Source organism: Monodon monoceros, unplaced genomic scaffold, assembly GCF_005190385.1.
Source record: "Monodon monoceros isolate NGI ecotype Baffin Bay Population unplaced genomic scaffold, NGI_Narwhal_1 Super_Scaffold_11, whole genome shotgun sequence".
NCBI lineage: Eukaryota > Metazoa > Chordata > Mammalia > Artiodactyla > Monodontidae > Monodon > Monodon monoceros.
The window spans coordinates 10,302,177-10,324,356 of NW_021703767.1; the positions used below are offsets into that span (position 1 = coordinate 10,302,177).

Sequence of the window (22,180 nt, forward strand, 5' to 3'; positions counted from 1 at the left end):
TACAGTATTGAATAAGCTTAGGAATAAAAGTTATTTTGAGTATGATAGAAAAGACGTGGTAACCTAAATAACAGTAGCTGACTCTTGTATTGAAAAAAAGTAAAAGTACAACCAATGGACATTTAAACATAAGAGTAATCATTAGTCTGTATAAAGGCATTTAAAAATATAAGAAAGTCTGTGTTTTGGGGGAATTTGATTAGTCAAAGAAGAATGGGGGTAAAGGCATGCTGCTTCTTTGCGCTATTGTTTTTGTGCTATCCTAGCTGTCTGGGGAATTTTCGAGATAGAATCAAAGGTAGAGAAAATTGTAAAAAACTTATAACGTGATTGAAAATATTTGTTCATAGCACTATGTTAATAACAGGGTAATACCAAGAAAATTACACCCACTTATTGAAAGCATGAATGGTGCTATAAGGTATAAAGGCATAAGTCATTCTATGGGTTCACTTGTTATATTAAAAGTCCCCACCTTTCAGTAAATGGAATTCCCATTATGATTCAGAGATGTGTGTTTAGAAAACATCTTGAAGGCCTCAGATGAGTAGAAGCCAATAAAAAACAAAGGCCCTACTGCCTGGTCCATGCCTTCCAGCCTCGTAACCACCTCAGGTCAATTCCTGTGGATTTCTGTTCTTAGGAAGCCACAGCTGAGTATCATTTAGTTGCATTTCCAGAGGAAGTTATATTATCGTCATATGCATCTATGTGGGTCTACGGGTCAGGTTTTGGTTATGGAAGTTTTGGAAACTCTTTAATGGCCCATGCCATTTTCCCATAAGAAGTGCAGTAGTGGCTTTTTGGCAAGGCCCAGGAGGTCGGTGATGATAAAGAGTGAAATTTTGAAAGCAGCCTGCTTTCTTTTCTGGCGTTTCTCGCCCCTCACTGGCCGTGTCTGTTTCAAGTGGGTGACTAAGAGAAGCTCGTGTTTACTTGGGTAACAAGGAACTGTTTCCCCAAGGTGTGGAGTGTTTGCCTTTGGCTGCCTGATTCGTGCCAGGATGCCCTTGAGTTTGCAGAGTAAAATAACTGCACCCAAGGCTGGGCTGTCTTCTGATAACCTGGAACGAGAAAATTAATTGAAACGCTCCATATATGGACAATATCTGTCTTGAGCAGTCTCTGCTTCCCACGCGTGATAATAAGCAATCCAAAATAGAGGAACCCCAAAATGAATGTTTTGCCCAATTACAGTTACTGTGTATATTGTCAGTTTTGAATGATTTTCTTTTTTTTGGTTAGGACTACAAGACAAAATGAGCCATCAAAAGGCCCAGTTTGACTCTCTCATAATTTCTCCCCATAGTGGTAGAATACAACTTGATTTTACGCTTTCAAGTCTAAGTGTCAACATCAAAGCCTGCCAGGTTTTTTGTTTTGTTTTGTTTTGGTTTTTTTTTTTTTTTTTTGCAATTTCCTTCCCATTACGAAGACAGCAGATGACTCTCACTCATTTTAACAATTAGTCTTAATCTACCTCACTGAATCTTGTCCTTTAAAAGTTTCATAACGTTTTATTAAGTGATCTTAAGACTATCCACTATTTCATTTTTGATCTTAAGACTATCCACTATTTCGTTTTCTGGTTTTGAAAATGTGTCTGAAAATATGACATTGGCATCAACACACCACACAGGGGCCGAGAAGGTCCTGGCTGTTGGCTCACCAAACATTTCAGTGCCAATTTCCCATTCTGTCAAAAGCCACTGGTCTGATGGATTCTCAAAGGGGCCTGGTGCTCAGTTCCAAATAAAGGGTAGAAAAAGAAACTCCCTTTTCTTGTCTCAGCTGCCAGTCCCTGGGGATTGTAAAACCGCGTAGAAATTGTCAGAGGTTGAACATGGAAGAGTTTTTCTCTGTTCGACAAAACCAATCTGTCTGGGTGCTGGCTGATGTCCAGGACCACAGCTCCTAACCTCGGGTTCAGCCTGCAACTGGGAAAACCTGCCCATCCGGCTTTTACGGCCTTGCTGAAAACACTGGCCCCTAAAAAGTATTGGCGAAGGCTTCAGCAGTCTGAACCTTCCTCCTTCCTTTCCTTTCCTTCCCTCCTTTCCGGCCCTGACAATTTAAATCTCTCCTTCAGGGCTATCTCCCCCTGGGAATTTTCTCCCTTTGATTCAGTATCTCCATATAGATCAACCGTTCCTTTACAATGGAAGAAGAAATAGCAGCTCCCAGAAGAGGGGAGCTGACACCGAGCACACTGCTTCTTGTTCAGAACAATTCACACTTAAACACACGTCCTGGGACTATCCCTTACCTCCAGAAAATCACAGTTCAGGATCGAGAGGTGAGATCGTTAGCAGCAGCTGACATCTGTCATCGGGGCAGGTGCTACGGGTATTTTCAGTTACAAGAAAGTGTATCATGGCCGCAGCCGAGAGACGTTGAAGAAACTTTAGCAGTGAAATCTGTGAGAGCTCCCGTCGCTATTGGAGTACTTAATCAGTTGTAAAGGAATCGATCAATCAGGGATTATGGCCTTAGTTAATTCATTTTAGAACCAAAGAGGAAATCTACCAGACCGTATTATCTACCGCATCGTAAATGGGGGAAGAGAATGCACTTCAAATTTCCTTCTGATTTTCCTAAGACTATGATTTTTAATCTTTGGGAACGTCATGAATAATTTTGAAAATCCTTGGAAGCCTTCTCCCCAGGGGGAAAAAAATGCACACGTGCACTTACACACACAGTTTCTTGTACAATTTCAGTTTTCAGGGCCGCTGAAGCTTGTTTATGGACCTTCTGGGGATCCATGGACCCGCCAAGCTAAGAATCTCTGAATCTGGATCTTTGCCTTGACTATGGAGGGCTCGCCTAGCGCTGTGCTGCACATTGTAGATAACTGGAAAATGAGGAAATAAACGAACACATGAGTTAGACATTCTTCTTACACCCTGTGCTGTTTTGGTTACACCTGCTTTTATTATAGCCAGGACCTGGTGTGTATAATTAGGAAAACAGATCCCAGTCAAACCGCTGGTCCAGACTTTTGAGAGGCCATCAGGTGTGCACGCATATGGTCCCTTGCAAAGGAGAAGGGCTTGTCTTGTCATCGAAGGGGCAGCCTCCTCTCTAGTGACTGCCTGGCCCCCCAGCTGCAGACCTGCACCTCGAATTCCACAACCAGCCCAGAGAGGGCACGTGCTCCCCCATCCGTTAGGACTGGGGTTAATTTCTTGGTGGACATTTGTGTTTATGCTGATCTCCCTGGCAACTTTAATCTTGCCCACTTTCAAACAAGTACCCTTCCCAACTCTTTTATAAAATGAAATTCCTTCCTTATGTTCTTGCTGTGGATGTCTTCCCAGACATAATATTTACGCTGTCACAATCGGGGTTATTGCATATTTGTGTAATGTTTGTTACGTAAGGCATTTTCATTCTTAAGGTATTTTATGTTATTCGGGGAACAGTGTGGGGAGGCTGCCTTTCAGATGAGTGATAGACTGTGGTTGAAGGAAAGGTACATGTAGAAAAGGATAGAGCGTACCGGTATTCTAAGCAGAGACGTGTCTTTATGGAGTGGTCACTACTGAGAAATGGTCTGAATGACTCACAGTATTATCACAGGATCCAAGTCATTCTCTGTTTTATCACAGACTCACATAGTAGGGGGAGGAAAATTCATCTGACAATCTCAGTGTTGTTTCATGGATAACATTCAAGATAATGAGCTGGCAGTCAGGTCTCCTGGAGAGAATACAAGGAAAAGAGGAGAGTTGTGTTAAAATCAACTCTCCCACTTTCCCCCTCTTTTGGGTTGCTATTGATCTACATTTTAAAATTATATATGTACTGAAATCTGTTTTCAGACTTCGGTGTGGGCAAATATTGATGGGAAAAGACCCAGCCTCTGATACACGCAGTCTCTGGCAGCCCTAGCAAATAATGCCTTTCGATGGCAGGGCAAAAGCTAGTGCCCATGATCTGATGTAGAATTCATCTCTAGAGATCAGCTTTCTCATTCTGTTTCAACTTGCCCGTAAAAGAGTAAAAACACTTTCTCAAAGCAAGTTGCTTCCCACCCCTCCCCCAAACCACCACCCAGCAGTCCCTGTCCCGCTTGGTGTCATGGCAAAGAGGAGAGCTTTCTGGAGAACTGCTTGTGCCTGGAACACGCAGCTTTGCAATTGATCTCTTCATGGTTTTCCTGCTGATTTAATGAAGTGCCAGGCATTGCTGATGGCGTTGGACAGCTTTTTTAAATTGAGGTTATTTATACGAACAGTATTTAAGAACTGATGGGGGGCAGAAGCTGGACTTCTCTCCACCACCCCTCCCCCAAACCCCTTCCTTGCCAGCCGGCTTGCTTTGGATTGAGGCAGCCCTTTTTGGTGGGGACAGAAGACTATCAATCAGAAAGTGCCTCCGAGAGAAATAATGGTTGAGTGATTTTTAGAGCTTCCTGTTTCAGCAGCAAGCATTATAGACATAAACAGTGATCCGGCCAACGGCTGCACTGCTGATCTGGTTCTAATGAGTCAGTTTTGTATTTTCTTTTGTGCTGGTTGGCGAGGGGCAAGAGAGGATGGAGAAGACTGGTTATGGAAGAACATATTCTGTTTCTTTTTCTTTATTATTTTTAAAGAAAAATGACTTGTTGAAAAGAGAGATGGTATATTGTCTGACGATTTTCTTTCTGTTGGTGATTACAAAACATGTTCAGATGAGAAAGGGGATGTTCATGAATAACCATGTACTGTCAAAATGGAGAGGCTATGTGGTTTTGAAGGATTTCGTGGACTTTCAACCAGAAGGGTGTGTGTGTGTGTGTGTGTGTGTGTGTGTATGTGTGTGTGTGTGTCCATCCATACTACCACTGAGAAGACTTCCTGGACCAAATTATCTTTGAGGACTAAATCCATACTAACAAGGTCTTCTCATCTGAAGCCCCAGTAAAGCAATTAACAGGAATTAATACGTGAGCAGTGTGGACTTAATGAGCTGCCCGTGAATACTTTCAAAGGTGCCAGTTTTATCAGCTCACTCTTGGGGCATTCAAGATTTTATGTTTATAAGCATGCGTTAGTGGACTTCAGGCAAAGCCCACCCTCCGTCACTGGTCCTGATGTGAGTCCCACTTTCAACAGAGATGTATTTCGGTCCATGTTAAGAACCGAGCTTGCCATGGCATTCCTGTTGCTGGTGCCCATTTGGGATTCCAGCACATTCCAGTCTCTATTAGGCTATATCGAGCAGCGTATCCCACTTAAGAACTCCATTTTATGTCACTGAACTTCCTCCAATGAGGGTTTCAGGTAGTTGAAGGACCCATAAATCAGAAGGTGATCCCAACAACCTCCTTCGAGAGGCCCGGTGGCCATCCTGCCACTGGATTCAAAATGTGTTTCCCCTGGTTCCCTTGGTGAAGAAACATTCATGTAGGAGCCACTTAAACTGTGTTTTTCTCAAAGATGTAAGTAAATTTCCTGTCTGTTTCTCAACTTAGATGAATCCCTGCTTTTACCTTGAGATTTAAGAGCGTCATTAAGGATGTAGGGGCAGCCCAGTCTGCAGAGCTGCACCCTCCCCCCAGCTTCCGGATCCAAGGATGCTTCTGGGTCTGGTGAATGGGAGGTCTGGCCGGCACCCTCGAGGGTGGTGTTTGGCCTTAACTGAGTCACCTTATGCAAACAAAGGAGACTCTCCTTGGCTCAAACAAAGGCTATACACAGGAATACAGGCATCTGAGCACAGTTGGTGAACTGTGTGCTTATCAGATCTCAGCAGAGAAGGCAAGGAGGGAGGGGCCTGTTTGTAGGTGGAAACACTCCAGTTTGCTCTAGGCATTGGTTTTGGGTTTTTAGAGATGTTTTTCCTTCATTCTATTTGAAACCATTATATGGAGTACAGTCACTATCTATCCATCTATCTATCCATCTATCTGTAATTAATGAGAAACAGTCTAAACTCATATCCTAATACAGCTTTGGCCTCTTTACATGGTGTATTTCCAGTACCTATGGCACTTGGGTCTGTCCAGATGTTCTGCCTTCCCAGTCCTGCTTGAAACCTCAGGGCAGGTCATAGTTGGTAGATCTTATCTATCAATCTGCCTATCAATTTGGTCTCCCTCGGAGGGTCCCAACGTTTGGCAATATCTGAAGACATTTTTGGTTGTCACCCCTGGGGTGAGGCGTGCTCCTAGCATCTAGTGGGTAGAGTGACTCCCACAGCACATAGGACAGCCCTACCCCTGCAAAGCATCAGTCACGCTGAGACTGAGAAACCCTGGGCTGGCCTCACACGAATGATCATAAGTCATAAAATGTCTCCTCTCTTCCCTAACACTTTCTGCCTCTTTACCAAACTTATGAAAAACTTCAGTTCACACAGAATAAAAAACAAAAACAAAAACGAGAGAGCATCACTGCATATTAGTCTTTTTCTAAATATGAAAATATACTAGAGTTCTGTGTGCATAGGATCGCACCATCTTGGCATCTCCTGGGTTGGAGGATGTGTGGCAGCCAGAAGTAGAGGCTGCAGGTGGAGGGGGCCACCCGGCAGGGAAAGTTCTCCCTCGAGGACTCCCCCCACTTACAGCTGCTCCCTCAGGAATACCACACAGGTGCAGGTCCACAGGGACCATCAGAAACAGTGAAAGTGCACGCTGGCTTCTCATTGCCATCCTCCTCCCCATCAGGCTTCAGTCAGGGGCCACAGATCCACTAATCCAGGAACATGAATTGATGTGAGTGGACAGTGTCCACTTGAACTAAAAAGGGCTAAAAGCAAGGTCCTGGTATGCATCACTGACCAATACCTTACAGACTCCGAAAAGGAGTCAGTTTGCACACCCAAGGGCAATGCATGGAAGGAGTAGGGACGGGACAGAGGCTGATTTGCCGTCCATCCCTAGGAAGCCCTGGTTTGCTGCCCACGTGTTAGGTGTGCAGGGACCACGGACAGACAGAGGGCTGGGTTCTTCTGGAGCTTTCTCCCACCTGCCCTTACGTGTTGGTTCTGCTATCACCTATTTTCTATAATACAAGAAGATTCAGGGGAAGATGACTTGAAAAAAGTCTGAAAAAAAGAGTCCTCTAGGCGTTCTCATTGAATCACAGTGGTGCCTGCTACAGGTGGAATTTCTTGAATACATTTTGCTGTGACTGCGGTCTCTAGTTGGTTGTTTGTTTGCATTTACTCTGCAGGGGGCCCTCACTCCAAACTTTCCTGCCCCTTCTATTTCCTGTAAGTTTTCCTCAGTAAAGCAACCAGCTCCCAGGTTCGGCGTGGAGATCAATTGTGTGTCAAATCATTTGAGACCTGTAAGAGTTAGCTATCCTCCTGGGAATTCCCAGGCGGCGTCTGAGCTGGGCTATACGGAGCCCCCACGCTGCCCACGTTCTGGGAAGTGAAGGTCACTGGGGAAGGAGCTTGGGAACAGCTGTGGCAGGCAGGCGCGCACTGGTGCACTGCGTTGCTGGGACCCCAGCGCCAGGGAAAGGATGAAGATGGGCGTGGGACTCCCCAAGAGGTGGCCTTCCAAGAATTTTCAAAACACAAGAGATCCCGCCTTTAACTAGAACAGCACTGTGTGGTATCACCAGTCACTAGACCAGTGCCTGATACAGAGTGGGGACTCATTAAATATCTCCAGATGAGTGACTACCCCAGGACTCTGCCTACTCTAGGCAGTAGTGCATAGTGGTTAGCACATGGCTATTACTGAATTCTTCCTGGGAGGACAGTGTCTCACCCTGGGCGCCATCAACGTTTAGGGCTGTTTATTCTTTGTCGTGGGAGCCATCCTCTGCATTTTGGGATGGTTAGTGGCATCCCTGGCCTCTACCCAGTAGCCAGGAGCATTCCTTCCATGTCATTCATGGGTGGTGACAACAAGAAGTGTCTGCAGACTTTGCCAAATGTCGCTTCCTGGGGGAGAGGTGGGGGGAAGAAACACTGATTGAGAACACTGGCTCAGGGTTGTGTGTCTGTGGGCAAGTCACTTGACCTGTCTGAGCCCGATTCAGCCTTTGTCCAAAGGGGGCGGGGTCCAGTGAGTATTACCTGAGGTAACACAGACTTTAGGGGTTACTACTTTTCATGGTAAGATCAGTTGCTGTGACTGACTCTGCAGGGAAGCTGACGGCAACTCTGTGAGCTCCTAACAAACAATACAACCGGGACCTGCTTTTTTTGTTTGTCTAAATGAATGACTTTTCTGGGAGGGAACATCAACCCTTATGCTGATCCCTCGGCCCCATAGAGCCAGCTCTCAGGACACGGAAGGGTTATTTATGCGCAGCGGGCACTGCGATTTCAGATCAGCAATGGAAGAGATGAAATTAAATATGTACTGTAATCCGAAAAGAAGTTCTCCCAACTTAGTCCTTCCAACTCTTTTGCCCAAACATTAACAGCATGCCAATATTTATGATTCATACATGCCCCTTTAATTCCCAATCGTATTTTTACAATAAACACTGCATTTTCACAATGAAGCAGAATAATCCCTTTGTCCTGTTGCCGGGCTCCGCAGGCTGGCACCCAGCAGCATCACATTCTTCCTGCACCATAGTTGCTGACTCCACCCAGGTTGAGGGGAGTTTTATAGTGGTGCCATGACAGCTCGCCTTGGACCACACTTCAGGACATCCTGGCTGTTCCCCTGGAAGCCTTTGAAGGTTGTATCTCAGCATTTTCAGAAACCGCAAGCCAACATCCACACGTGGTTTTCTTTTTTGGTCACATGTCAACAGAGAATCGATCAATCTGGCTGTTGCTTGGAGAGGTATCTTGCATTCTGCCCAAATCCATGGGCTCTGGAGTCCACTAAGGCCATTGTGTCCCATTTAATAGTCCTCTGATTCATGATAACAACATAGAAACACACGCATCTATTTGTGACGATTCTGCGGGTCTTTGGAAGGTAGTGTGACAAAGTATGAGAAGGTGGTGTGCTTGCCGGACTCACTTAGATGTGCCGGCCTCAGTCTCTGCATCTGTACAATAGGTATGACAGTGCTCTTCATATGTACCTCAAAAGGTTATTAGGGTGATTAAAATGAGATGGTGTGTGTAACAAAACTTAGGAAGAAAGAGCTATGACTCACCGCCGCATCGTTCTTCCTTCTGTGGGAGAGTCACCGAGGGAGGAGGGAAGAGAGTGGGCAGGAGGTAGCCCGTGTCCCCCTGAGTCAGAAAGTCAGGAACAATGCTATTTCCATTGTCCACTCCTCGTTGGCAAGGAATTTATATTCCTTTATCCTCCGAGGAACTTTGTAAAATTAGAGTGCCTGAGACACAGCAGGAATTTCATAAATATTCATAAATAAATGAAGGAATAATAATAATATAATCATCCCAGGCATTTGCCGGGCAGCAGCCTGGTGATGGACCTTGTGTTCTCTGTTTTCATTAGTGAGTTGCTCACAGGCTTTGGACCCTGTTCGATCAGGGAACTATAGTGCCCATGGCTACTTTATTAGAGCTGTCCCCCACCCACAGAGGTCATTTCATGGGGGTCTTTCTTTCATTCATTCATTCATCAGATGTGCATTGTGTACCTGCTGCTTGCAAGGCGCTGGGCTAGCACTGGAGATACAAAGGCCAGCTAAAGAGAAGCCACAGCATGCCGGGGCTGGCGAGGGGCCCGCAGTTAAGCAGATGTCACTGTTCTGAGTGGCCAGCACCATAGTGAAAGGAGTGACGGAAGCAAAATGCACAGCTGGGTGCATAACCCACTACAAGCTTAGGGGTCTCTCTGGACAGCTTGTCATCTCAGTGGAGATGTTTCAGGGTGACGAGGGGGCTACCAGCTGAAGGCATCAGGAAGAGTGTCCAAGCACAGAAAACAGGGTTGGGGAGGAACACCGAGCTGGCCAAGAGAGCTGGTAAGGGCCTTGACATCCACATTGGGAATTTGGTCTGGTCCCCCAGCAGGTTTTAAGCAGGGAATTGACATCACCAGATACAAATGGTACGGAGATGCTGGGATTGCAGACTGAAGAGCAGACAGGGCTTTTTGGAGGGTGCTTGGGACCTTAGAGACGGGATCCAAGGTTAGTTGAATTCATGGATGCCAAACCCGTGGATACGGAGGGGTCGCTGTATATCCAGTTTGCAAACCCACCATCGGTAAATGTCACCATGTCTAGAAATCAGCTCCCTCCAGGCCCCGCCTACCACACCCTGCAGCCTTGCCTAGACCTTCCTTCTTCTTCCTACTTGGCCTCCATCCCCACCTGCCCTCCCAGCTTCCTGCAGTAGAGCTATGGATGCGAACAGCCTGGAGAGCAGGCACTGAGGACCCTGACGCTACCTTCCCTCCAAAATGCCCCCCCCACACACACACACCAGACCTCTCTGCCGTGGTGGTATGTGGCCTTGGGCTGTGTGTTTGAGGCACTGGGCTATGGGTACCAGCAGGTCAGGGCTAGGACTAGGCCAGCCCCAGGAGGTCACTTTGGTCACCTGTCCTGTGTGGCATTTGGCCCGTTGGGTGGAAACTGTGGAATTGGGGTGTGCCAACCAAAGGGTTCTCCAGGATGGAAGTACAGGGCAGCAGGCGTGGCCTTGACCTAAAGAGGCTGTGAATTCAGGGTCTTGGAGGTCTTTGGGCTAAAAGGATTAAAACTTGGTTCCTCATCCGAGACGCTCAGGCACTGGGACACCGAAAGAAAAAAGGAAGATCGGAAAGGGGCCATGACATCTGGGGAAGGGAAGTGCAAAAATAGCGTGAGAGCATCATGCTTCTTTGGGGTTCGGTAGTGCGCCTCATGAAGAGAAAGCCTTGCCCATCCAACCCTTTAGTAAAGCTGGGCTCACACCCATGCCACCAAAAGGGAGAACTGAGCCTTCCAAGTGAAGTCAGACCTCATAAAGAACCAGCTGTCAAACAAAGTTTACAGAATAATCCATTGATCCATTTATCAAACATTTTGTTCTTACTGCCTCAGAACAGAAAATGCAAAGATTAATAAAACACCATTGCTGTCCTCACACAACTAACTCATTTTTGTAGACCAGCTCCAGAGAAAACACTTGGTATGTTTTTGGTTTTCTCTAAGTAAAACTGCTATGTTTCAAGTGTTGCATCATACTCAACGCATGCTGTTTTTTATGGAAAGCTTAGTTCTGTATTTTCAGCACCTGATTTTCAGGCAACTTTGCGGGGTTATCCTTGTACCAATAGCTGGGGCCTCCCCCGTACATTTCGCCTGCGTGGCTGCAGGTGCCATCGGTAAGGACATTGTAAACACCGGCGCTTTACACCCAAGTGGACACCCACCGACATCGTCGCCTCAATTCAATACAGAGAAACCGGGAGATTCTGTACAACTTAAAGAATCTGTCCTCTATTCAGAAATCCTCAAATAAATAATTATACAGCCCCACTGTCAAAAATAGTGGGAAGTGTTTGGGTAAGGAAATGGATGAGCAGAAAAACGTGCACTTTGGCCGTTAGGTTGTTCCAGCGGAAAAGCGAGAAACATAAATTAAAGGTACTTTGTGAAAAATACCCCTGATTCAGGTTTCTCCTGGAATCTGAGGGTTTGTTCATTATAATACTTAGTTATCTGTGATTAAAATTAGACCTGGCACAAACTACATGGTAAGAGGAGAAATCTTCCTGCAACATCGCAGAATCTTTTGGGATTTCCAGAATTTGCAAAGAGCAAAACTTGAGCCTTCCCTGGCTTTCTTGGTTTTCAAAAGCTGCATTTTTATTTTTTTTTCTCTGACTTTCCCTTTCTCCCTCTCTTGGGTGTTTAAAGTGTGTGAGCATGACCGGTTTCCCCGCAGAGATGCACAAATGAGTGGAAACTGTCGTGATTTCGTTTCCTAAGCTCTGCGACCCCCTCAGCACATGGTCCTGCGTGTGTACAGCCTCCCCTTGCGTGACAAAGGGCAAGTTTCACACCCCGTCGAAACTGGCCCAAAAAGGAGAAGATGACTCATGGGTCCAAACCTTCACCAAGGAGAGTGACTGAAACAGAACCCAATGGCTGAGGAGCCACCGCAAGTGGCTTGGCTACCCGTGAACCAAACTTAGGGAGGGGCGATCACAAGCGGAGGGAGACACCCATCGCCATAGGAAGACGTGGCCGCGACGTGACGGGGCACGAGCTTCTAAGGGCGTGAGATGATCTTGAATCGCCTTTTCACCTTCTGCTCCTCTCCCCACCCTCGCCCTTGGGGAACAGGTGCCCATTTGCAGCAATCCTGAGGTTTCGCCACTTCCCAGATGTGGTGAGGAAGTGGCGTGGTGCCCTGGGCCCTTGCGGAACTGCAGCATCCAGCCGTGGCTTTATGAGACCACAGCCGGCTGCCAGAGTCCAGCAGCCCCGGGGCCTGTAAATGTGGGACCTAAGAAAGCACAGACCTGGGGCTTTGTCACTGCCTCACCCTGGAGAGTCTGCTATGGCAGCAAATACCCAGGAAGACTCGCCCCGTGACCTTCCTCCCAACTAAATAAAGCACTTAGGATTTTGCACTGGCATTTGGATGAACACGCTGGCATCGAGGGGGACCACACATGCTCTGAGGGGAGCGTTTGACCCGGCTTGTTTATAAAGTGGACCAGCCAGTTGCAATTGTGCCTTACAAAGGTCGCCAGCTTGTGGGAGTAGGACTGACGTTGAAGTGGAAGTTCCAGTGGAACGTGCCGTTTTCCCCGATGGGTCTTTAGGCCCCATTCTGCTGCCTGCGTTTGCTGAAATTCCTAAAGAAGAGAGGATGGGCCTGGAGGGGCTCAATCGGCACCACCTACTGCACGCTGAGGCTCACCTCACCTCCCACCATCAGACCTCAACGTCGATTCGCCGCCAGCTGCACCTCACAGGATTGCCCGCAGCTCTGGTCTTTGTGGAATCATGTTTGTCACATCTTTAGTGATAATTAAACTGATATTTGCTGATTCATTATTTCATTTAATTTGCATAACAGCGGTATGAGATGGAAGGACTGTTATCACCCCTATTTTACAGATGATGAGGCCCCCAGAGAGGTTAAGTAACTTGCCCAAGGTCACACAGCTATCCAGGTGCAGAGCTGAGGTTTGAGCCCAGGCGGTCCTCACTGTTAACTAGCACCCCATGCCTTGGCACTTCCACAGGGTTGTATAATCAAGTTCTTGTCCTTTGCTGCTTCCAGGCTTAAGTCAAGACAGCCCTTCTCTCCTTCACTGTTTCTTCCCGCCTTCTTATTCAGTCCTGCTGTTTGTGCTTCTACACAGCATTCCTCCTGGACACCACCTGCCAGAACTCATGGTGCTGTTTGGGTGAGGTTTCCGTGAGCAGGAGAAGGAAGGTCTCAGGGACCCCCTTTCCTTAGCTCCCTCTGCTGTGAATCCCCACGCAGGGCACCTGTGACCCTGCAACTTGCCCCCTGGGGAGCCCAGGGCTGCAGTCTTTCAGCAGCACAGCCAGGGGCACCTCTGCTCACCCGATGGGCCAAATCCAGGGCGGCAAGGAGCCTTCCGGGCTCTCCAGGCAAGGACCCGCTCAGGCTACCAATGGGAACATCAGCTCTTTCTACGGCAGCCCCATCTCCCAACCCTGGAGTTAGTCCCAAAAAGCTGATTTCGCTGGTTATTCAGACGATCCGTCCTCCTTTGCTCTCCCCTACCTTCTTACTAGCCTGGCCACAGCTTGCTGAGAAAAACACTTGAGAGGCTTTTGCTCTCCACACCCACACACTTAAAATACCAGGCCCATAGGTCATTTTGATGACGGAATCTGGTTAATAACACGCATGCTTTAGGTGCAGCTACCACTGCTGCAGGTGCTGGCTAAGAAGGGCTGCATCTCGGCAGGGACAAGCCGGGGCGTGGTGGGGGCGTGGTGGGGGCGTGGTGGGGGCGGAGGGAAGAGGACAGAGGGCATCGTTCCGAGGGTTCAGTGTGCCCACTGGGTGGCTGTCCCCAGGTGTCAAGTCTGGTGCCAGGTCTGCTCGGAAGAATACAAGGAAGCAGATGGCAGAGTTCTCCTGAAGTGGAAAAATGTCACACACACCTATGAGCAAAATGACATCTCTTATTGCCTCTGTCTATGAGGTCATAAGCAGATGTCCTGGTGCTCAAGGCTGTAAACAATAGTCCGTTGTGCAGGACGCGAACCGGAATACCCCACCTTCGTGAGCCACAGTTACTGTGGCCAAAATGCCCCACCTAGTAGCTTTTACTGAACAGACACTTCTTGACTGCACGTAAAATGATGGGCATAAAATAGTAGAATTATAATTACTAGCAACGATTTCACAAATATTCACTTTGGTTGAATTTCCTTCCCGATTCAGTAGGCCAGTCTGTGGTTAACCAGGGTAAGCGCCAGGAGCCCAGATTCAGCTCAGTTAGAAACTGCCTTTGAACTATAACCCAGGCTTTCAATTAGCTGTTGAGCACAGTTTGGGCACATTAGTGTCACCAGGACTGTTTTCGCTTTTGGGCGCAGGGGCAGAGCATGGAAAAGGTACCACGAGTCTGGATTACTGGTGCTGGTACCACTGAGTTTGAAGGTAGAGATTTAGGACCTCATGACAATAATGTGAAGCACAAAGCTGGAAATCTGGGTTTTCCATGTATCCAAGCTGTGTGACTTTGGACAAACCACTCACCCTTTCTGAGCCTTAGCTTTGCTACCTATTAACCAAGGACAATAAAATCTGTCTTGTTTATTTCATGAGAGTGTTGTGAGAACCAAATAAAATAGTATATGGGAAAGTGCTTGAAAACTTGTAAGTGTTACACAGACCTGAAAAGGCCAACATTAGGAAGACAGTGATTCTTTGTTGTCATTTAGGAAATCAAGAGTAGGGTGGTTGTAAACTTATGGTTACCAAAGGGGAAAGGGACAGGGAGGGACAAATTAAGAGTTTGGGATTCACAGATACATACTACTATACATAAAATAGATAAACAACAAGGACCTACTGTATAGCACAGGGAACTATATTCAATATCCTGTAATAACCTATCATGGATAAGAATCTGAAAAAGAATATATATGAAAAAGTATATATATATATGTAACTGATCACTTTTCTGTACACCTGAAACTAACGCAACATTGTAAATCAACTATACTCTAATAAAAAGTTTTTAAAAATTAAGAAAACAAGAATAGGATGGTTGTAGGAGGGCCGCCACAGGAGTGGGACTGTTCTGGGGGTAAAACCCACAGGTACATAGAGAGTAGTTGTCACTTGTAGTGCCAAGACTGGAACTCTATGACATTTGGTGTCTGGACTGAGTTGAATAGCATTCCCTAAAAAGTCATGTCCGTGGGTGACCTCAGAATGTGACCTTATTTAGAAATAGGGGCTTTGCAGATGTAATCAAGTTAAGATAAAGTCATACTAGAGTAGGGTAAGCCCTAAATCCAATGACTGGTGTCCTTGTAAGGAGAGGGAGATTTGGAGACAGAGGACAGAGAGGGAGGGAGGCCACATGAGGAAGGAGGCTGAGAGTGAAGTGATGCTGCCACAAGCCAAAGAATGCCAGGGATTGCTGGGAACCGCCAGAAGCCAGACAAGGCCGGGACGGATTCTTCCCCAGAGGGAGTACGGCCCTGTCGACACCGCAATTGCGTCAACACCTCAGCTTATTGTCTCCTAGCGCTGGACACCGGAACTAGGAGACAGTAAATTTCAGTTGTTTTAAGCCACCCAGTTTGTGGTAATTTGTTACAGCAGCCCTAGGAAGGAAATATAGTGTTTTCAAGGAATCTCTGAAATGCTGAAGTTGCAGGCAGCCGGGGAAACACCCCTGGCACAGGCACACGCCTACACACGGAGATGGGCACTGGGATTTCATCTAGAAGATAAAACCAGGGACTTCCCTGGTGGTCCCGTGGTTAAGACTTCGCCTTCCAATGCAGGGGGTGCGGGTTCCATCCCTGGTCAGGGAGCTAAGATCCCACATGCCTTGGGGCCAAAAAACCAAAACATAAAACAGAAGCACTATTGTAACAAATTCAGTAAAGACTTTAAAAATGGTCCACGTCAAAAAAAAAAAATCTTAAAAAGATAAAGGAAGATAAAATCAGAGTTAAAGGTGACGTTGTATGTATCCCATGAACGCCTTCATTTTGCAAACCAGGAAACTGAGATCTGGAGAGGTCAAATATTTGTACAGGAACCTAAATCTTCTAACTCTCTTGCAGGAAGAGCTGTGCCTCTCTCTCTCTCTCTCTCTCTCTCTCTCTCTCTCTCTCTCTCTCTCTCTCTCCTCCCCCATACACACACACACACACACATACACACACACACCTTTGAATACCATGTGCCAGATGCTATTTTAATGATTTTACTAATATTAATTCATTTAACCTCTCCCCAAATTCGATAAGGTAGGAGAAGTTATATGTGCCCATCTTCCATGTAAGGACACTGAGGCGCAGGGAGGGCTAGTGACTTGTCAAAGGTCAGCTAGCCAGAATTCAAAACCAGAGAGCATTCTCTGAACTGCTTAGCAAAGAAGAAATGCTTTTAAGTAACTAATGTATTTATATATTAATAATTTTATTATAAATTATATATTTCAAAACAATTTTTAAAAATTATTAAAAGCATTGCATTCGACCTATGCAATGAAGACATGCTTGCATTTCTTAAGTATGTATAAAATGCTTAGATGGAAATCCATCTGCGTATTTACGCTAACAGTTGTCATTGAATCTCAATCTGTCAGCTACATATCCTTAAATCCATTTATTGAATATAAATTTTGTCTGGCCAACCCCATGAGTGCCTATAATAACATCTGGCCTTTCAAAACAATATTTAGAATCAACCAGCAAATAGTATTTTTAACATAGAGAGAATCGCTCCAATTTAGCCTAGCCTCAAACTTAGGAATTCTATCTTTCCTAATCCTTGGAGGTACAAACAAGTTTAGAGGGCAAAGACAGAAATGGTTTCTTTTCCTCCTTTTGCTCTGAGCTTATTAAAAGGGAGGACCTGGGGGCAAGGAGTGGACAGCTGCCAATCTGCTCCTATGTCCCTGGGGTCCCGACCTGAAAGAAAACACATCTGAATCTCTCTTGATCCTGTGTTATTCATGACTAAACAAAAGCCACGTGACTAAGGGAAGTGTCACATCTAGACAACGTAGGTGTACATTCCAAAATTTAAGCAAAGCCAAACTCAAAGGAGTATTGGAAAAACCAGTAATGTGTGCTGAAGTCCTGCCACCTTTCCAGCGTGAGGGCTGGAAATCATAAATTAATTTTGAATTGCCCAGCAGATATATTCCGGCCATTGCCTCATTCTTCGTTGCCCTCTTTTGTGTTCCAACAGGAAAGAGCTTCACTCTGACCATCACCGTCTTCACAAACCCACCACAAGTCGCCACCTACCACAGAGCCATCAAAATCACGGTGGATGGACCCCGAGAACCTCGAAGTAAGTGGGCCGCCCCTCGGGGCTGGCACCTCCCCTCCCAGCTGGTACACTCAGGCACCAGAACCCTTGTGTTCCATCAGCATCACTCAGATGTGGCTAAAACTTCTGCCACAGGGTTCAGACCCCTGCAGGGAGGGAGAATTTTCCTTTTGACACTCTCACTCCTCAAAGTTGTCTCTGAGCGCTGGGCTCTTTTTTTGGAGCATCTTCTTGGAGGGCAAAAGGAAATCAGGCTGACTCAAGTGCATGTCAGAATCATTTCAGGACTGCATGGGCCTAAGGACCGAATACGTGGTAAAGTTCAAGGAAGACTGGCCAGGGGCAGAGGTGGTCAAAAGAGGCCAGAGGGTCAGAGTGGACCACAAGGGGCTGATCACCATCCATGCTGGCCTTTTATTCACTTGGAGGCTGGAGATGAAATCTATGAAAATGACCCTTTCCTTTCTGTGCCACAGATCAAAATCTTATTACAGGATTGTTTAAAATAGAGAATGGGAGGGGAGAAGAGTGCCTGAGAGAAAACCAGTAAATATAGAAAGAGGGTACAAAAAAAAATAGTTCCTGTGAGGAAAGCTTTTTTATAAAAGGAGTGGGGTTGTTTAGTCTGCAGAAAAATGTCTTCACGGTGACTTAATGACTATCTTTGAGTAAACACACAGTAACACTTTTCCAGAACCACACCCTTCCCTGGGATGGAGGCTGGGTTCCAGTTCCAGATCTGTGGAGCTGACTGGAGCCCCCACCCAGCATCTGCATGCCTCCTAACCATGTCATGCCCCCAGTGGAAAATTAATATTCTCTATTAATTTTTATAAAAGGTGGGGTTGAGGGTGTCAGAAACAGGGCTTCCTACCGTGCCAGCAAGTTGAGATGCAGGGATGACAGGTCGTAAAATGAAGTGGTTAAGAATTTGGGTTCTGGGGCAAACAAGTGGAGTTCCGGTTGAGGCTCTTAAGCCTTCAGGAAGTTATGGAGCCTTTCTGAACCTCAGTTTCCTCATCTGTAAAATGGGGATAATAATGGGAGCTTCTCTGTCAGCTTGAATTATACAATGCTGTATGTGCCCGGCACAGAGAATGAACTCAGGAAATGCCAGCAGAGCCTCCCTGCCTGCATCTCTGGCTGCTGCTCTGCACCCCCTACCCCAGGACCATTCCTCCAGAGGACCTGCCTGGTGCCTCTGGGGGCTCTAAGGTCGCCCCTGGGGCGTGGCTCTCTGCAGGTCATCCTGTGAGCACCGCAGCTCATGGCAGTCTTTCCTACAGTCCTGGCCACAGTCTCATGGCATCTTGATCACCCGCTAGAACCATCCTGGGTGCTGCCTCAACCTTCCCCATACCCCAGAGTGGGCAGAACCCAGCAGAGAACCACCACATCCACCAGGGACACCCCCCCTGCCCCCCAGGACATGGTGTCCGTTCACCATCTCCTTGGTGCCATTTGCCTGCTCCGTGACTCTCGTTATTTCTGACCTCATTTCCCCCTGGCAGATTTTTCTCTTTAAGTGCCTGGAGATGTTCTGGCCATATCCGGACTCAGGAAACTCTGGGACTTGGTAGCATCCCCTGATTCCAATTTCTGTGTGAAAAGCAAACCACAGGCTCAGAAACACACAGTTCCAACCAAACCCAACTTGGGAGGTTTCCAAAGTAGGAATGGCAAATTGAAGACTCCTAGTGACCCTGCATTAAACATAACAGACACACCACACAGGTACCTTGGTGCTTGCAGAGGACCAAAGAGGAAGCGGGCTCAGATTACAGCAGGCATGGGGTTGGGGAGCCGGCAGTTGTGAGGTGTGAGGCAATTGACCTTGAGGGTAATTAAACTTCCAGAAAGGCTCACTCAGGAGGCTGTAGGTTCCCTATCTTTAAAAACAGAAGCAGGGAAGTGGGGAGGGGCAAGATAGAGGTAGGAGATTAAGAGGTACAAACTACTATGTATAAAATAAATAAGATACAAAGATATATGGTACCATAGGGATATAACCAATATTTTGTAGTAACTGTAAGTGGAATCTAACCTTTAGAAGTTGTGGATCACTATGTTACACACCTGAAACTTATATAATATTGTACATCAACCACATCTCAATAAAAACATTAAAAAAAATAAAAATAGAAACAATAGCCATCTCTGGGACAGTTCAAAGGTAGACCTGCCTGGAGGAGGAAGCTTAAACCAGGAGACCCCTCCATATACCTTCTGCTGCCCCTCTTCTCTCAGGCATAATGAAGGGCAGTTTTTGCCCCACAGGCGGTATTTCCTGTAACATTCAAAGAACTAACGGTGGTTGAGCTTTGGAAAACAAATGATGGCCGCTTGGATTTTTAAGAACTGGCAGTCAGAAGGGAAAAACATGTGATTGTCATGGCCGGCCTGTATATACAGTTGACTCTGCTTCCTGCTGTTTTATGACTTAAGAAGACAGTCATTATTGGGAAGGGCTCTTGGAGCAGGCAGAGGGGATTTGCTCCAAGAAGGCACCCATTTTTACAGAGTCTTTCCTGCCAAATGGAATTTGGAGTCTAGGGAAAAATTAACTTAAAAACCAAATTAAGTTAAATGAATACGTATACGTATGATATAAAGAGGTGTTAGAGGCCTAGGTGGATAGTCTCCATCTCACAAGGGGCTTCTACACAAACGTCAGATGCACACAGTCTCCCAGGGTGACTTAGGTAATGCTGACTTTCCTATTCACTGCCTGAAGCCAGGCAGGCCTAAAGGCATGCTGTTTTCTTACGATTACTTGAATGTCTTGATTCAAGGTGGGAACTACTTCTTTTGATGAAACTCTGCTCACAGCCAGTTTTGTTTTGTGTCTTTAAGAGAAAGTTAACAGAATTTTCCCCTGGCTTTACTGAGATATCATTGACTTATAACACTGTATAAGTTTAAGGTTTACAACATGATTATTTGATATATGCATATATTGCGAAATGATTACCTCAGTAAGATTAGTTAACTCATCCGTCACATCGTATGATGACAGTTTGTTTGTGTGTGTTGGGAACTTGTAAGATCTACCCTCTTGGCAGTTTTGTTGTTAACACATTATTGACCGGGGGATTTTTGCAGAAACTAACTCCTGTGGCCATAATACACGTCTCTGGTCAAAAATGTGTTGACTAGAGTCCGTGCTGAACATTAGGTCCCCAGAACTTTTTCATCTTATAACTGGAAGTTTGTACCCTTTGACCCATTTCCCCACCCCCAACCCCTGGCAACCAGCAATCTACTCTCTGTTTCTGTGAGTTTGTTTTGTTTTAGATTCCACATATAAGTGAGATCATACGGTATTTGTCTTTCTCTGCTTGGCTTATTTCACTTAACATAATGCCCTCAAGGGCCATCCATGTTATTGCAAATGGTAAATGGTAGGATTTCTTTTTTATGCCTGAATGATATTCCTGTCTGTGTGTGTGTGTGTGTGTGTGTGTGTGTGTGTGCGTGTGCATGTGTGCGTGTGTCACATTTTCTTTATTCATTGTCTGTTGATAGATACTTCGGTTGTTACTATGTCTTTACTAGTGTGACTTATTCTTTCTAATGCAATTTTAAGAGAGGTCATTGCACAGAAATTAGTATGCCCAGGCAGTGTCAAATCTATGGATTAATAACACCTCCCAAGTCCCTTCTATCATTATTACGGTGCTATGAATTCTGGGTGATTCTGGCAAAATGGTCCCAGCATCACCAAGTTGAGTAGTTTTGAAAAGTTCTTTTGTTTCATGAAATCAATGACTTTGAGAGCTAAAAGGGACCTGAAAGAGGCTTCAGGGCTAATTGCCTCATCGATAAGGGAAAGCAGGCCCAGAGAAATGACATGATCTGCTTAGGTTGGGAGAAATAGTTGGTGATGAAGCCAGGATTAGAAATGAGGAGCTCCTGATGCCTCATCCTGTGCTCGTATCCATCCGTCTGTCTGTCCGTTCATGCATTCACCTCCCCGTCCATACCACACCGTCTACACCTCATCTATTCTAGGCTCTCTGACCCAACCTCGGTATACTCATTTTCTAAACGAGGTGTCGGCTTATAGGACTTCTCACATTTGTCCCGGCTCTAAGATTGTCTAGAAAGGGCAATTGTTGGCACTTGGTTGCAGGCATGGAGGCTTCAACGTAAACCATTTGTGCAAAACCAGAAGGAAAGCTTATCTCATTCAACCTGCCAGTCAGGTCTATAAGAATAGGACAAAGAATTAAGAAACATGCCACAGCTAGTCTGCTGGCTGGGCCGATGGGATAACTTGATGTTTCCCAGCCATCTTCCTGGTTTTCAGTGGTGACGTTGTAGCAAAAAGTGTCTTCCAAAGAGAATTGAAAATATTTTTCATTTCAGATGGTTACTTGCCCTTTGACAGTAGCTGACCTGCCTCTTAGTGAGTCAAGACTTGTTTTTCCCACATTCCACAGGATTATTTTTACATCTCAGATTAATAGAGAAAGTATTAATTGTTGAAAAATTGAATTTATTACGGAGAAAGAACACCATCAGAAGCTATCTCCTGCTGGGAGACTTCTTGCAAGCAGCAATGTGGGGTCTGTTTTCAGTTTGTAGGTAGAACATTTAGAAGCTTGTCAACATATTAAAAGATAGCCTTCTCTTTAAGCATGAAAGATAGAGTGAAAGGAGTTTTCAAGAAAAGGATATTTGAGATTGTTTTTACGTTTTTGTTTTTTTTTGTTTTTTTACTATTTCAGGGGATCTAATGGAAATCTCTAGCTCTCCACCCATGTGCCTGTAATTTAGCCCATGTGTCTGTAATATGACAATATTGAGATACCGAAGCATATTCTCTGTAGATATTTCA

At 45.8% G+C, this 22,180-nt stretch overlaps 1 protein-coding gene across 3 annotated transcripts in view; it reads left to right on the plus strand.

Moving 5' to 3' along the window:
• RUNX1 (RUNX family transcription factor 1) overlaps positions 1 to 22,180 on the plus strand; it is a 244,508-nt gene that overhangs the window by 163,661 nt on the left and 58,667 nt on the right. For all 3 annotated transcript variants that reach the window (XM_029214051.1, XM_029214053.1, XM_029214052.1), the window contains one exon: positions 17,257 to 17,361. In XM_029214051.1, coding sequence (XP_029069884.1) covers positions 17,257 to 17,361 — 105 coding nt within the window. The remainder of the gene's footprint in view (positions 1 to 17,256; positions 17,362 to 22,180) is intronic.